Source organism: Taudactylus pleione, unplaced genomic scaffold (assembly GCF_031769625.1).
Source record: "Taudactylus pleione unplaced genomic scaffold, aTauple2 ptg000975l, whole genome shotgun sequence".
NCBI classification, from domain to species: Eukaryota; Metazoa; Chordata; class Amphibia; order Anura; family Myobatrachidae; genus Taudactylus; species Taudactylus pleione.
Genome location: NW_028285376.1, coordinates 310,933 through 328,880, shown reverse-complemented (window position 1 = coordinate 328,880; position 17,948 = coordinate 310,933). Strand labels below are relative to the sequence as shown.

At 43.5% G+C, this 17,948-nt stretch overlaps 1 protein-coding gene across 1 annotated transcript in view; it reads left to right on the top strand.

The window, feature by feature from the left end:
- Positions 1-6,324: 6,324 nt before the first annotated feature.
- Positions 6,325-17,948, top strand: part of LOC148454621 (cyclin-I-like) — a 31,390-nt gene continuing 19,766 nt past the window's right edge. Inside the window, exons 1-4 of the mRNA XM_088460706.1 lie at positions 6,325-6,648; positions 10,838-10,996; positions 14,274-14,408; positions 14,988-15,062. Of these exons, the coding sequence (XP_088316832.1) occupies positions 10,883-10,996; positions 14,274-14,408; positions 14,988-15,062 (324 nt within the window). The 5' untranslated portion in view covers positions 6,325-6,648; positions 10,838-10,882. The remainder of the gene's footprint in view (positions 6,649-10,837; positions 10,997-14,273; positions 14,409-14,987; positions 15,063-17,948) is intronic.

The following is a 17,948-nucleotide window of genomic DNA, read 5'->3' as shown; positions in this document are numbered from 1 at the left end:
CACAACCGATAGTACACCTTTGTACGCACAGGGGCGGATTACCTGGTGGAGCAGGACCACAAAATGGGTGGTTTGTTCACTTCTATTGAAACTACACCGAAATTCCCCCTTCTATCTCCTTCTCTTGTTGGCTGTGGTTTTTAACATAATGAATGATGCAGAGTTGTATGCTAATGCTCCTGCAGCTGTAGATGTTCGAAAATATTCTAATGCTACAGCTGCCGGGACGTGTACTGAGATTATTGCAGCTGCATACTGCAACTGCATACACGTACGCAGAATCTGACGCAGAGTAGACAAACATCGACTCTATGGTCACTCAGAATGGCCGCCGTAACTGTAATGCTGGAGCCATGTATCCTGCATACGGGATCGCAGATGCAGGATGTGACACGCGCCCAAAACTGTTGAGACACGCCTGTGTTTTTAGCCGAAACTCCCCATTGCCTTTCCAATCCCACTGCGAATAAAGAATTGCAGCGTGCATCTACGGTAATATACCTTGACGCATGCGAGGTTTGACTCAGACGCATGCGCGGTGTGACTCAGACGCATGCGCGGTGTGACTCAGACGCATGCGCGGTGACTCAGACGCATGCGCGGTGTGACTCAGACGCATGCGAGGTGTGACTCAGACGCATGCGAGGTGTGACTCAGATGCATGAGTGGTGTGACTCAAGACGCATGCGCAGTGGAAAAAAAGCGCTCAATTTGCAAAAACATTTGCATTGCGTACAACATTGAACCAAGCCCACGGTTCCTGCCAGTGACTGGAGTGGCATTGTAGCTCTGCATTCATTTACTAACCTACAATTAGCTCATCCCAGTGATAAGAGCTTAGATAATTAATTGTTTTTGTTACAATGGCATGCATTTCACCTTTACTAGACCTAATGTAGTTCTCATTGAGTTTTGGCCAGCTAGTACCGGGGTCCCATATCACATGTACAGTGCCTTAATGTGGTATATATAGACATGCTTAATTATATATATATATATATATATATATATATGTTACATTATACTGCATCCCCAGGACTATGGTGTAATCACTACAATGCATTGCTGTTCACAATCTAGCACATTATCATGCATGCACTATCAGTATTTACTATATATATTTGTGGGGAAGGGGGGGTTCAGACCATGCAATCTCTAATAGTTAGCCAAACCTTTGTTGTGGCTGGCCACACCCCCTCTGGTGGCTGACCACAAACCTTAAGCATCGACTCCTACTGCTGCTTTCCCCCAGTGGGCCCTTCATGACCCAGGATAACACTGGGCAGTAGTATTAAAGTAAAAATGTGCAATAATATGCCAGCAGTAGTAGATGTATGCCAGTACATGTCACCTGTAACATACCCAAACCCAGTAGTGTCACAATGGGGGTGCAGTACGCACCAGGTGTCACCCGCCAAGGTTGTGACACCAAAGTGCTGAGTGCTGCACTGTAGCATTACATGCAGCACTCGGCTCCTGACACAGTGAGTGGTCCCTGGGGGCAGTAATTAATTGCCAGTAACATGCCATTATATTATTATGGCAAATAAAATAATTTTAGTTGAGATGGAAGGTTTTGGGTTTCTTAGAACATCAAAATAGCAAACATCTATAGGATGTGGCATGACCTCCAGCATTATGTCACCACACCCCCACATCTCCAAAGTCCTACTTCCAAATGTTTGGAGTTATGCTCTAGACCAAAGGTTCTCAGACTCGGTCCTCAGGACCCCAAACAATGCATGTTTTCCAGGTCTCACAGAATCACTAGGGAAATAATTAGCTCCACCTGTGGATCTTTTAAAATGTGCCAGTGAGTAATGAATACAGTAGTGCACCTGCTGGGTGACCTGGAAATGTGAACTGTGTGGCGTCCTGAGGACCGAGTTTGAGAACCACTGCTCTAAACCACAAGTTCTCAAACTCGGCCCTCAGGACCCCAAACAGTGCATGTTTTCCAGGTCTCCTCACAGAATCACAAGTGAAATAATTAGCTCCACCTGTGGATTTTTCAAAATGTATCAGTGATTAATATATACATGTTGGGTGACCTGGCAAACGTGACTTGTGTGGAGTCCTGAGGACCGAATTTGAGAACCTCTGCTCTAGACCAAAGTTTCCCAAGCTCCTCAAGGCACCCTAACAGTCCAGGTACCTCAGTCACTTTGATAAAACCACTTGTGTCCAACCATAGATATCTGTAAAACTTGATCTGTTGGGGAGCCTTGAAGACCGCGTTTGGGAACTTCTGCTCTAGACTGATAAAATATTTTCTAAATGCTGACTATGGTTTTAGTGAAAATCTGCCGCTTTGAGAATTGTTAAAAAATAATCTTCACACTTATTAAGTGGCCACTGTTGATTTTAAAATGAACCTCTATATACCCCTGCCTGTACCTTCTAAAATCCTTCCTATAAACCTCTAAAGATGACGCTAATTTGCGTACTCAGTCATACAATAACTAGAGACTCCAGACTCAGAACATGTGGTTCCGAAGTACAAAGTATTATTCAAGTAAAAGTACAGTCAGTTACACGCTATGATCTGTGTATAATAAGCGCAAATAAAAATAAATACAATGAGAGAGACAGAGAGAAACACCCAGAGAGAGAGAGACACACACACACAGAGAGAGGCACGCACACAGAGAGAGAGGCACACATACAAAGAGAGAGAGAGGCACACGCACAGAGAAAGGCACACGCACAGAGAGAGAGGCACAGAGAGAGAGGCACACGCACAGAGAGAGAGGCACACATGCAGAGATAGCACGCAGAAAGAGGCACACACGCAGAGAGAGGCACACGCAGACACACGCACAGAGAGAGGCACACACACAGAGAGAGGCACACACACACAGAGAGGCACACGCGCAGAGAGGCACACACGCAGAGAGAGCACGCAGAGAGAGGCACACACAGAGAGAGGCACACGCACAGAGCACACACGCACAGAGAGAGAGACACACGCACAGAGAGAGAGACACACTTTAGGCGCAAAAGGAAATTATACAGACCCCAAGTACAGTATACATACGCTGCGCCTCCGGGCCCGGAGATAGACATCAGTAAGAGACCTTCAGTTCATACATCATTCAGCATGGACTAAAAAAAACAGTATCCGGGCACACACATTTATCCCCCTCAGACTAGAACAGGACAATGGGGGAAGTTTGTTGCTGATGTCATTGGTTCCCAGAGGAGAAGCATATGTTACAGCACATTTAACAGGCTGGTTCAAATAGACTCTCCCTGCCTCTAACAGCGGGGGAATCTTTCTAGTAACGCCTCCTGTACATTCCAACAGTTAAACATTTTGTTGCTTGTAGGTTCTGCGATCCATAACTTGAGTTTGCATGATGCGATCTCTCCACCGATAATATCGGAATGCTGTAAAAAGCGTACGCATCAGAACAAGACCAAACACAACTTGCTTATCATGTATAATACCTTAGTTATCAAAAACCTTTATTTCTCAGCATTTAAACTAAAATAACCAACTTAAATCATACATTTTGATGCTTATGGAACCTTATGTGTGAATATGAAATGTGTGAGTATTCAGGGTTTGATATAAAGACATATTTAATGTGTGTATGAAGATGAGTGCATTTGTCTCTAACATTTTAGCATGCTGGGCCAGATAGTTCTACATGTCCTGTCAGCAGGCCCTCCCACCTTTCCTGTGTCCAAAGGATACATACCGCTGTCGGTCTCTTGTGTAAAGATGCAAAATATCCCAACTACAAGGGACAGACCTAAGGTGACACTCCAGCCCTTGAAATCATGTCATTGCAGGAAGCTTGCTTATTTATTCTAGCCAGACCACCCGTAGTGAACAAACACTATGCAGGAAGCTTATCTACACAAGCAAGTTGTCACCTGGCCACTTGCTTAATGCAATACTGTAAAGCCATTTCTGGAATATATCCTTTATAATACGTAAAGTAATGAAATAGGCTTTTAGTGAATCGCCGTAACCTATGGTAATGGTCACAGATGCATTCGCATGATGCTAATGGTATTATCGCCACATGTACTAAAATGTGAGTTTATCTAAAATGGCGCTTAGGCGGCCATTTCGCAAAATGGCGTCTTGCGGCCAGTCGCAAGATGGTGTCGCTGCGATTCAATTTTAAACTGATCTTGTCTCGGCCAATAATCCAGCTTCGACACCACACAGGGGCCTATCCTACAGCTCATCCTGATAGTTGTGTGACAGGATCATTGTTCAGTTTGGTCATTGAAATTGGATGGCAGAATTGGGCAAGACCTTGACATTCTTCTCCTGGATCATTCTGGCTTTGTTTGGGCCTGCTAATGCAGGTGAAAAACGATCATGCACACAAGTTACTAGCGATCATTTTTCTACAACATTTTCTTCTATGTCTGATCTAGAGTCTATAAACTTTGATTAATATCTGGCATTGCAGTCATTTTGGGGCCATACATGTTATAACTGGCCTTAAATGAACTGTAATATTGCAGCATTACAGCCCAGCTTTACGGTTTGCTTGCCTGCCTTTCAAACGCTCTAAAAAGGGAAAAAAATCTCTAAATCTGGTAAGCATGGACATTTCAGACAGATTAAAAGATTCTCCCTATTTACAAAGCCCTGCAGGATTCAATGGTTATTGATGGTGGTAGCTATCGCGATGCCTCTCCTGTGATATCTTCCCTCTCCAAAGCATGGAGAAACTAATCACTGCATATCTGAGGACAACGGGATGTTCCCTAATGTTAGCACCAGAATTTTTATAGCAGATGCGATAAAAAAATACAGTATAACAGTTTGCATTAAAAACAGTATAGGGATTGTACTGTCACCCTGGCCAGCCCAATCATTCATTTGGGGGGTTTCCTCCAACACAGGAACAATTATCGTTCCAACAGCGGCATCCCGACAGTCAGAGTCCTGACCAAATTAGGTAAGTGTCCTAACCCTTCCCCATCTTTCCTGCAGCCTAATAATGGTGCATACACACGGTCAGATTTTCTGTCAGATCTGAACGATAAAGATTGCAAAAATTGTTCAATCATTCATATCTGAAAGAAAATCTGACATGTGTGACTGCGACAGTGCGAATTCCTATTTGTCAGATAACGATATATGACATCTGATGTGTTTGCAGTCAGATTTGGACGATTCCATTCATTTTAATAATCTTCAATCGTTCAAATCGTTGGTAAAATCGTTCATCTGACCGTGTGTATGCACCATAACCCTAGCCTTCCCCCTGCAGCCTAACCCTCCCCCCACAGCCTAACCCTAACCCTCCCCCCCTGCAGCCTATCCCTAACCCTCCCACACCTGTCCAGCAGCCTAACCCTCCCCCTAGTGCCTAACCCTAACTTCTACTCCTCCCCCCAACCTTAAAACTTACCGTTGGGATGCAGGCGGTCAGGATTCCGACGCTGGTATTCTGAGCACCGGCATCATGACCACCGGGAAGGTAACTACGTCCCATTCCAACTAGTTGGTAAAATCAAACATATTTGATTTTAGTATCTATTTGGAACAGCAGTTTCAGGCCATTTTAGTTGGAATGATAATCCTTACAAGTATGACCAGCTTACGTCTATGCCTACTACTGCTGCTGGCCAATATCGCTGGAGAGCTGAGCATCACTCAGCCAGCTCTGCCTTAGGGCCCCATTTATCAATAAATCTAGCGGCATATTTTGTTTAGTATTGCAATGAAACTAACGAATATGCCACTGGTATTCATCATTGCTTACCCCTCCAGCGACGATCTTCCTCCTCAGCAACGTCTTCAGCTCTGTTGCTGGCAGCCTGTCGCTGCCAGTGACCTGTTTCTGTCATCGCATGACACAGAAACCCGGCAATTCCTGGAAGGCTTCACTGAAACCGGAAAGGCTGCTGCCGGGTCCAATGGGGGCCGCATTGCTCTCGTCATCTAAAGCTGGCACTAGTGATGCAGTGACAAACAGTGGTGATCTTAGATTACCGGTTTGTTAAATACTGAAAGGATGACATAACCCCTTAGCGAGTGCATCGATATTAAATGGGGCTTCGTTTTTATTCTCCCCTAAATAGCCCTGAAATTTATTTAGTATTATCATTATTATTGATGGAAACAGGTTTTCTAGGATATTTGATAAATAGACCCATTTACTCGCTACCTATCCCTAATGGGCTAGTATACGGTGATCAGACAGGATAACGTGATACTTATACTTGTACAATAGTAACACAGACAGCTGGGCACATGGTACTGAAGAAGCTTGTGATTGGGAAAGCCATCCAGCAGTCAGCACACAGGGGAGGGTGTGTGTGTCGGCAGCCCAGGGTCCCGCCCCGGGCGTGGTCTCAGTGCCCCTCACACGCCCCACAGCCTCCTACTTATTTCTTCCAAAACTATTCTAGAGTGTAACTGTAAACAAAACATAGCTCCGGGGTCTTCTTCCCAGTCCTCCCCCGACTCTCCGCACGTATACCCGATCGCCCTCTGATGACCACCCGCAGCCTGTCCCAGTACTCGGTTTGTCCCCTGGGCGGCGGAGCTGCTACTGTGTACCGGGTGCTGCGGCGGCCGCAGAGTGCAAGTAACGGAGGGATGCGGGCAGCAGCGGCGGGAGTACCATGCACTGACTACGTGATCTGAGTCCCGCAGCCGCCCTGGGAGAGGTGAGAGAGACTCATCCTATATACACACAGACAGTCACATACAGCCGGGCTCTGTCCCGCCCAAATACCCTCATATCAGTGGGGAAAGCAACTGCTCCTCACCCGACCGCCTGTGTGTACATGTATATATGTATTACACACAGCCTGTGTGTACGTGTATATATGTATTACACACCGCCTGTGTGTACGTGTATATATGTATTACACACCGCCTGTGTGTACGTGTGTATATATGTATTACACACCGCCTGTGTGTACGTGTGTGTATATATGTATTACACACCGCCTGTGTGTACGTGTGTGTATATATGTATTACACACCGCCTGTGTGTACGTGTATATATGTATTACACACCGCCTGCGTGTATATATGTATTACACACCGCCTGCGTGTATATATGTATTACACACCGCCTGCGTGTATATATGTATTACACACCGCCTGCGTGTATATATGTATTACACACCGCCTGCGTGTATATATGTATTACACACCGCCTGCGTGTATATATGTATTACACACCGCCTGCGTGTACGTGTGTATATATGTATTACACACCGCCTGCGTGTACGTGTGTATATATGTATTAGTGTATTAATTCCCAAAGAAGGCACCCCGGCACCACCTTTATTTATTTATATATATATATATATATATATATATATATATATATATATATATATATAGAGCGGGTTCGGTTTTACTCGGTTCTATAGGTGCTGCTCACCGGTGCCTATGTGCTGCTATTGTTTACTTCATTCTTGCTGCTGCTTATTTAGTGTATGAATGTAATAATGTATTACTCACCGTATAGGAGACACAAGTTCTTCAGTGTAGGAAGGGGAGAGGGAGAGGTGGGCACTGTCTGATTTTATATTGTTATAGTTTTTAAAATGTCATGATATTTCAACTGACACATGCATATAGAAAATAGAAGTGATATCTATCTAATACACAAACACACTTTTTATTAAATGCATGCAAAGTGTTTTAATCTAAAATTCTAAATAGACTCAGATTTGAGGGGAACTTCCAATAAACTTATGAGAAGTTGATTAGTATATAAACAAACACAGAGATACACATTAAAAATATTGATAAATATTGGTCTAGAGAGCATTGCCCACCCTTATGGTGCATAAACACGGTCAGATATGTCAGATGAGCGATGAATGATTTTACCAATGATTTTAGACAGTGTTAAAATGAATGGAACCGTCCAAATCTGCCTGCAAACACATCAGATGTCAGATATCGTTATCTGACAAACCGGAACGCGCATCGTTGCAGGGACACTTGTCAGATTTTCTTTCAGATATGAACGATTTTTAAAATAGTTATTGTTGAAATCTGAAGGAAAATCTGACCGTGTGTATGCACCATTAGTCTAGATAAATACCAGCACCCTTTTCACCTCTTAAGAATTGATTCTTCTGCCCTCTTCAGATGTTATATCCATAGATCACATGCTACACAATGTTGTGGTACTGTATATAGGACACTACTGAAAGCAGTTATTCCCATACACTATGCTGGCAGCGCTGGGGTTGTGTTAGGGGCCCAACAGTACCATAGATTACCAAAGTGACGCAACAGACCCCATCTGCTCAGAGATCTAGGCAGCTGGTATTAACTTTTTCAATATTCGAGTTGAAAGTTCTTAAACACAGCTGTGCGAATGACAGGAGCCAGGTAGCCAAAGCACTATAAAGAAATTACTGCTGGAGTCCTTCCTGTTGAGGTCAATGGATGCACATCTTTCCAGGGGTCTATAAAAACTATTCGGTCACTTTATTTCATAAATTTGGTCCCTCGATTTTACCTGGTTTTGCCTTAATTCATTGACCCACCTGGGTTTAATCATCAATGTAATGCTGCAAATTATAGAAGTATTGATTCTAATCCATTAGGGAAATGTTAATGCTGCTGTTCAGGAGCTTCCAGGGGAGGGACCGCTGGCCATACACTGCACCAGACTGTAATTGTGCAAACCAGCCGATTGGAAGTGATCATTCAAGGCCATACACTGCACCAGACTGTAATTGTGCAAACCAGCCGATTGAAAGTGATCATTCAAGGCCATACACTGTACGATAATCATTCCAGAGCCTGAAAACGGCTGCATAACAACGGCCTGAGTTGTCTGCTTTGGTTATCAAACTTGTCCAGTTCAGGCCTTTGATTGGAGATTGCTTCCATTTATTGTTCTGCTGGTTGACTGCACTATTGTGTAGTCTAGGGACAGCTTTTGTCAACATGCTAGTATTGTGTAGAAGGGATTGGATGTGATTTAAAAACTAGATAATTAATTTTGGTTGTGATACTGATGTTTGTAGCAGTGAGATAACCCTAATTTACTTAAGCAAAGAGAGAGTCTTCATGGTTAAATTGTTTTAAAATCTGGTTCTCCTGACTGGTGGAGCATCTATGTGACGTGTAGAAGTTCAGTATAAACAGTGAGACTATCGCACTAGGCTCGTTTCTGCCTTCGCAACATAAGCTATGAAAGTCTTTACATTTGGTCAAAGGGCCATATTAGTAATAATACTTGTACAATTCACATTTATTAATTTTCATTTTGGTATTATAGCTAAGATAATTCATATGCATTTGTCTTCCAGAACTGTCCAGCAGTTACCATCGTTAGTGTAGTTTCTATTTGCTGTATGCACAAATATACACAATGAGAAACATCCCGGGCCCATAGGCAAAACCTAAACAAAGGGATCAATAAAATTAGGAACGAGGGGGGCGAGTTGCTGCTATAACGGCGTGGAAACACAGCTAACAACCCTGCAACTTGCCCGTTTCACAGCGCAATCTCACTCCGAACTTGTGGGGCTGCAAACAAAATTCTGTAATTCCAGGGGCACCGTAAGTCCTGCATATAGCTGCACTTACCGCCGCGACAGTCGCACTTGGTTGTTTTGATGCCAAAGTGTTCATCTGCAGGTTAAAACTCCACCCAATGTTATCCTGATTGTCATTAACTAGCCATTAAGAAATCCATAAACAGATATTTTTAATCATTGCTAAATTGTATGTTGAAAGGTATTAACTGCATATCAATAGGCTATATCCTAGCTTTCTACGTGGAAGGCTTTATATTTAGCAACTTGATGGTTATTGTCCAGATCCTATTGAAATTAGCATTCCACAAGGGCTATTGGTGATTGGTAGAGGCCACAAGCAATATAGGGAAATACTGCATTTATCATATGTCACCTGTATAGGGATTTAATGTGACACCTTCATCATGATCAAAATACTTAGGATCATTGCACTGGTACTTGTAAATGGGATGTAGTTAGTATTTCGGCTATTGAACTCCTTGCGTCGGAAGTACTGGTGTACATTGATGAAATTGCATTTGCTGCCTGCACATTCCTATTAAAGAAAACAAAGTAGTGACTTTTCCTTTAAGCATAGGATTTCTATTTAAATAAAACCTGAATATTCACTTGTGACGCATGCATTGGTTTTTTTCCCCTTCACGTTGCACATTTGAAAAGTCCCTTTAGAAATTGGCTAACAATGAAATGATTTGAAAAAGATAGCAGTTGTAATTGGCAAAATAGTTTTGTGAAAAGCTACTCCAGAGTTCCTGTGTTCCCCACCCCAAAAAGACTTGTTGTGTGTACTTGTGAGAATATATGTACATTAGGTTAGCAGTTGCCCAGTATAGCAGATAGGAGCGCCCCTTAGAACTCTGTGGTTGCTAGGGACAGAAGGGGTAAAGCCCCACCTTCCCAACAACTTCCTGTCTCGCATGTATGGAAGCCTTCAGGTCGGAGCGCTGGGTCCAGTGGAGGCCTGTACCTACTGTCAGCACGTAGGTATATTGTCCTTTCCCACATACATATATATCTGACAACCACTGACATCTTTTACTCTCCTCAGATTATATTGAATTCAACTTTTTAATCTGTTAGCTTCTGGAAAACAATCACAATCACCCATCATTCAGGTTACCTACCGCCATACCACCTTTTACTTGGAGCACAATGATCTTTAGTGCATTTTTATACTGTGTCCATTCGTGTTGAAACAAAGCTCAATCAGTTTAGAGAATTAACCACATTTTCAGAATGTCCTGTAGTATTGTTAAAAAAAAATCTTACTGATTCTGTACTTAAAACTACAGCTATTTACTGTTAAGTTGTACTTCTGTTTTACTTGTCTTTTTAGATATCTGTGCTTGGAATAGAGATTAGGCTGGGTTGAACCACCGCAATGAAGTGTACCTGTCTAACAGAGAGCCAACGACTGGAGATATTGCTGGACAATGCACTTCTTACAGAGAGCGCCAAATGGAAGGTTCCATGTTTTCTGGACTCCACTATCAAGGTAAGTCAGGGCTCGACAAATTTTTGTAAAATCTAGGAGCCATCTTAAAAGTTTTAGAAGCCAGACCATCGTCCGTTACCAAAATATATGAAAGCTTGTATAGACCACCACACATGCCCTCTCAGTGCCCCTCAACCTCCCCACATAAAATCAAATCACCACACATGCCTCTTTAATGGTCATCAGATTCTGCAACATGCCCATACCAGCCCCTGTAATAGTGCCCCCAGTAGTAAGCACACCTGTAAATGTGCCGCACGAAAAACAAAAAAAAAACAAACAGAATACTTACCTAAGCCCCGATCCTGCGTCTGCTGCCGTCCGCCGCTCTTCGGAACTATGGGAGAGACGGCATGACGTCTCTCCCATAGTGCTCGCTGGTAAAATTTCAGCGGGCGCCCAGCAAACGGAGCCTCCCTGCTGGAAAGGGGGGGAGGGAGGGTCTTGAAAAACTCTGTTGCCAGGACTAAAATCTTAGTCGCCTTGGCAATTGGGATTTGTCGAGCCCTGAGGTTAGTGAGAATGTTCTGTTTTCTGTATATATATATGTGTGTATGTGTGTGTGTGTATGTGTGTGTATATATATATATATATATATATATATATATATATTAGTTCCTTATGTTGGATTATGTAATATGTAGGTCAACTTGGCTTAGGCTGTTTTCGATCCCTATCAGCTTTGCAAAGGAGAAAATAATTGTAAGTTCTAAGCTTTGATACTGTTTGGAGTAAGCCCTCTTAAGATCTATTCCTGCATGAGACGGCGTTATTGCATTATTGGCCTGATTCACAGCTAAATGCTATTCTGATGTTCACGCAGTTGAGTGATTATCGGTGGTTTGCGCATGCGTCACAGCCACATTGCGCACGTGCCGCGAATGAATCTCACTCACTGTGAGGAATCGCTCACAATTGATTGACAGGAAGAGACTGTTTTGTAGGTGGTTACAGGGAGTTCCGTCCAAAACGCAGGCGTGTCAGGGCCATTTCCTGGGAATGTACTAGGCAGTGTCTGCTATCGCGCATGCAGAGAACAAAGCTCCAGCTTCTGTTACCAGTGACCATAGACTCACTTGAAGAGTCTGTTTTACGGATCTGAGACCAATTCTGCGTTTGTGTACACAGATGTAGGCAGCATGCGACGGCTTCGGTGGGCATTTCTATACAAAAACTGTCTCCTGATGCATTAGCATATTTTAGCAATTGCTAAGCGGCAAAAATCGCAACTGCGTTTGTATTGGCGTACTACTCTGAATCAGGCCCTATATGTCTGCTTAGCAGCCTATTTAGCATTGGTGGTAGTGGGGCACCGTAAACTTTCTTTTCTTATTACAGCAATAAGTAATGGCAACATATAAATCCTGTTATAGGTCTGTCACTGCGAAGAAAGAAAGGCAAAGTATTCTTACACTATCACTGCCGGGATCGACATAGCTTGCCTAATATGCGGCCATCGTACCATGCATGTGCAAGCCTAGTCTTAACCGGGGGAAAGGCTGCCGAAATGGCTAATACCATTTATAGATGGTGTTCCCTACTGAGCACTAGCTCCAAAAAGCTAAGGGGTCTATTTAAGAAGCCTTGGATGGAGATAAAGTGAACTGAGATAAAGTCCCAACCAATCAGCGCCTAACTGCCATGTCACAGGTTGTTTTTGAAAAATGAGTTAGGAGCTGAATGTTTGAGACTTTCTCTTCATTCACTTTATCTCCATCCAAGGTTTAGTAAATTGACCCCTAAGTATTTTGGAGCTTGGTACATTTGCCTTATGTGCGTTTCCCAGAGAAACCTATGAGGACTACTTACTTTATGAGGAACTGCCTAATTTATACTGTGGCAGTACCCAGAACTTAAATGGCCCCAATTCTAAAAAAACTAACTAGTTACAGCATCACGCCCCCCGCTCCGTGCAGCTTTATGGCTACAGATTTTTTCTAATAATGCATCGGCGGCCGCCCGGGTTAAATCATTCACGGGGGCCAAAATTTATATGGATGGCCCTGGTTTACCCCTAAATCTTAAGCAGGCCCACACATCAGGCTTAATTACTTTCCTTCAACTGTCCAACTTGTCTGTCCCACTAAAACCCTTCCCCACACATCTAACCAACTTTTAACAGACCAGCCAACTTCTGTCACAAGTTGTAGGCTGCCATCTGCCTACTTCTGCATGTTTTGAATAAATAAATATATTGAACACACATACTGTATAAGATTTATGCATTTGCACACAAATATTATATACATATTTGGGTAGCAGCTTCTCAGGGGAACAAGTCAAGAGGAGGGGGGTGACGAGCGGCATTGTCAGTTTGCAGCAGGTGTATCACTGCATTGGAAGGCACATAGACGTGGGTGACCAGGGTGCCTTCATAGTGCCAGTCCTGATAGGCACCTAAACTTGGATCACCAGAGTGCCCTGGATGACAACTGTATCTGAGATGGAGCTGGTAGGGGCAGCGGTGGTGTACCGTGTCAGTTGTGCTGGAGCCAGGTGATAGAGAGACAGGGGACATGTAGCCTATCTGTATGGACTGCCGCAGCCTGCCCCCGACTCTCCGTCTGCTGCGCCGCCAATGATGGGCAACATGGTAGTATGGACTGCTGCAGCCTGCCCCTCATCCTCTGCCCGCTCTGCCACCAATGACAAGGGCAGGCTGGAGGTATGGACTGCCCCTGATCCTCCTAGCATTCTGCTGCTGCTGCTGCCAGAGGTGGCGGGCAGCCCTGCAGTGATGGGCTGCCTCAGCCTGCCCTTGTGATGGAGGTGAGGTCAGGATAGTAAAAAAGTAGGCGGACACTGCCGGCCAGTGCCTGCCTACTTATCGTTCAGTTGGGGGGAACTTTCTCCCTACACTAGAACGATTAGTTGGGAAAAAATCAAACATGTTTGGTTTTCCCAACTAGTTGAAACGACCGTCTTTTGCCCGGTTTTCAGCGCGCGGGAACAAACCAGGCAAGTAGTTGGCTGGTTGGAACGATATTGTCCTGGTGTGTGGCCAGCTTTACTCCAGCATGCATGATGTCCTTTGTCCAGCCATTAATACTGTGTTATTGTTATCTTACTAGATTTTGTTTTGATTCTTAGCACATAAGAAATCCTAACGTGATCTGGGACTTGGGTGCTGTGGTTCAGTGCACTAACTAATCGTTGGCTTTTGTTTGTCTAGTAAATGTTAGACAATGAAAGTGTCTGCTGTGGTTTAGTGCACCAATGCATGGTTAATAAATGAGCCCTACTGTGCCGTAATACTGTAATCTTTTTGTTCATCCAGGGCACAGATATCTCTCCGATGCAGTATGAGCAAACTGTTCTATGGATGGAAGAACTGAAGTCACGTCTTCATTTTTATCCTGAAACGTTTGGCTTGGCTGTCAGCATTCTTAACCGTATTTTGGCATCTGTAAAGGTGACTGTGCTACCATATTTTCTTAGTCACGTACTAGACATGCTCTATACATGGCTGTGGTGATGAACCATTTTCCCGCATTGCTGTGCGCTTATCCTTGCATAGTTATTAAGGTTGAATATCAAATCCATGAGGATGAACCACTTTGAAGTTATGTCTGGTCCTGGGAAAGGCAAATAATAAATTACTTTGTCGAAATTCTCAAAATCCTTCCCAGTTGTCACCATTTTCTTGGGTTCACTTTTTTCTCTTTTTTATTTATCAACAAAAGGCTGCTTTATTGTTCCTCAATACTGTATTTTCTAATAGATGCTTTTCATGGTAATATCACATTACATAAGTGTACTGACCTTTTATAGAGGCTTTGGGAAGGTGGTAGTGGATAAACGCAATTGCATTCCCCTTCTTTGAGGATGCCTGATCCTGTTTGGTGGAAGTTTTCCTTTAAAACTAGATAACATTTATTTAAGATTTTCTTCTGAGACTTGGGAACAGACCATTTAAAGACTATAAAACATTGTTATGTATTCTGATTGGGCTTTGAGTTGTATTATGTTTTTTTTCTTGTTCCACCTATAGGTTCAAGTGAAATATCTCCGATGTATCGCTGTCACATGTTTATACCTTGCTGCCAAAACCAATGAAGAGGATGAGGTAGGACATTGTCCACCCTGCTTAGATGATGACTGCTGCTACATGAGGTCTTACTCATTTGATGTGACAACATAATGCAAATTTTTGGTACTTTATTTCTGAAAACCTCAACAAGTCAGACAGCATACCTGACAGATGTTATGCGACTAAGCTTAGGTGATAGAAAGATACAGTACAATTTGTAATTCTGATATTTAACAGTTAAACCACTTCTTTCCTTTTGCAACACTGGATTAACTAATACCTTCACATTCTTGATGAATCTGGGATGCCGTCATTAACTTTTATGGTGGGCATAGACATTACAATATTGCAACTGATATTTGGCAGTGGGTCCTGATATTGCAGCGTGTATGACATAAAAACATTCATGATATCATGTAACAATCTTAAGTGATTTCTATAGGATTGTTATTGGGAATGTTTGTAAATACGCTCAGACTGTGCTAACAGGTCCCCCAATGACACCGGATCTTGTTCAGTTTGGCTGGCTACAAGCATGACAAAATTGGATGATAATCCTGTTGTCCAATACGAGCATTGGCCCATATATGGCCTCATTGTCAGGAGTGGTAATGTGCAAGCTGTTTAGGGATGTTTGGCAGTAACTCTGACCTGTGCCAATTTTCTACTTTTTTTTTTTTTTGGTCCCTTGGTGGGAGTGGCATTAAATGTTTTTAGTCACAAGAACTGGTTGATGTGCCTTGTGTAGCTTGAAATGTGTGTATGCTCGGGGGGGTCAAAGATTACATCTAGAACTAAGTTATGATGAACGAATTCATGTTGAGACTGGCCATACATTTTATGTTTGCTAAATACACAACTGGGAGAAAAAAAATGAGACTTGCTAACAGTATATTTAAAGAATGGTTCTAAATAAAGTCCAGAGACACAACTGTTTCGCATCACTAGTAAAGCTATTTTATTTTGTTTTTGTTTTTTTTTTTGTCCAGAAGAACCTTTTTTCTTCCATGTCCTATCATGCCCGTGATGTCAGAATTTCAATGTGCTGCAAAAGGAAGGAAAATCCTAAACTTAACTAGAACAGATTTATGCCAAAGAGAGGGCACATCCTGTTTTTTGTCTTTTTGCATATTATACCAAAGATGCTCCCATAAATCTGTGTGGCCTGTGCAGAATAACGTACACATGTACCATTCATAGTAGGGGTGTGCACCGGCCACTTTTCGTGTTTTGGATCTGGATTGGTTTTGCCAAAACCACCCTTCCGTGTTTTGGGTTCTGGGTTTTGTATCTGTATTTTTTGGAAAAAAAGCATAAAAACAGCTACAATCACAGAATGTGTGGGTTTTTCTGCTCCTATGCTATTATTAACCTCAATAACATTAATTTCCAGTCTATTCTGAACACCTCACAATATTGTTTTTAGTCCAAAAGGTTGCACCGAGGTAGCTGGATGACTATGCTAAGCGACACAAGTGGGCGGCACAAACACGTGGCCCATCTAGGAGTGACACTGCAGTGGCAGACAGGATGGCAGTTTTGAAAAACTAGGCCCCAAACAGTACACAATGCAAAGAAAAAAAGAGAGGTGCAAGATGGAATTGTCCTTGGGCCCTCTCACCCACCCTTATGTTGTATAAACAGGATATGCACACTTTAACAAACCAATCATTTCAGCGCCAGGGTCTGCCACACGACTGTGGCTGAAATGATTGGTTTGTTTGGGCCCCCACAAAACAAGCTGGCAATTAATCTATCCATGCACAAACTGGCTCTATGGAGGCAAGATGTCATCCTCATCCACCGATTCCTCACCCTCTTCAGTGTTGTGTACATCCTCATCCTCACAGAGTATTAATTCGTCCCCGCTGGAATCCACCACCACAGGTCCCTCTATACGTTCTGGAGGCTGGTCTCCCTGGAAGAGTTGATAATTCATTTTTATGAACATCATCTTCTCCACATTTTGTGGAAGCAACCTCCTACGCCTTTCGCTGACAAGGTTCCTGGCTGCACTAAACACTCTTTCGGAGATCATATGCTGCCTTGCCGAGCAGCCGTGCATCATATGCTGCCTTGCCGAGCAGCCGTGCATCATATGCTGCCTTGCCGAGCAGCCGTGCATCATATGCTGCCTTGCCGAGCAGCCGTGCATCATATGCTGCCTTGCCGAGCAGCCGTGCATCATATGCTGCCTTGCCGAGAAGCTGTGCCATTTCTCCCCATAAGTACATAATTGAGTGGGCTGTATTATCTGCATATAATAATCATCCAGCTGCGGCTGCAAAATTAGTGCAGTACGCCAGAGGTTCTGGCGCTCAAGCTAAAGCTACTGATCATGGGAGTGAGTGCGCCCTCCTGCTTCACCAGCTGAGTCTGCAGCCTCAACTTCAGATGTCCCTTCAGATGTTGCTATGCAGCGGGTCATTGACGCAGTTACGGCATGTGAAACCCGGCTCTCGGGCCAATCGGACCTATCATTAATACATCATGATTTGCAATGTGTCAGGGAACAAGTGGGGGAACTTGAAACCCACACGTCTACTTTAGAAGATCAAATAATACCCTTAGGTGTCAGAGTTGGATCCCTAGATGTGCAGATGTCAACTGTCCAGAAAAAACTATCTGACATGGAGGGGCGGTTGAGAAGAAATAATGTGAGATTCGTGGGGCTGCCCGAGCGGGAGGAGGGCACCAATCCAGAACAATTTTATTGAAAAATGGCTGATCGATACCTATGGTAAAGATTCTTTTTCACAACATTTCTCGGTGGAAAGAGCCCACCGGGTCCCTTTTCGGCCTCTGCCTCCCGGAGCTCCACCCCGCACGTTCATTGCGAAGCTCCTTCATTACAGAGATCGGGAAGCTATCCTTCGCCTGGCCCGTACAAACGGCCCCTTACAGTGGAATGGATCTCGAGTA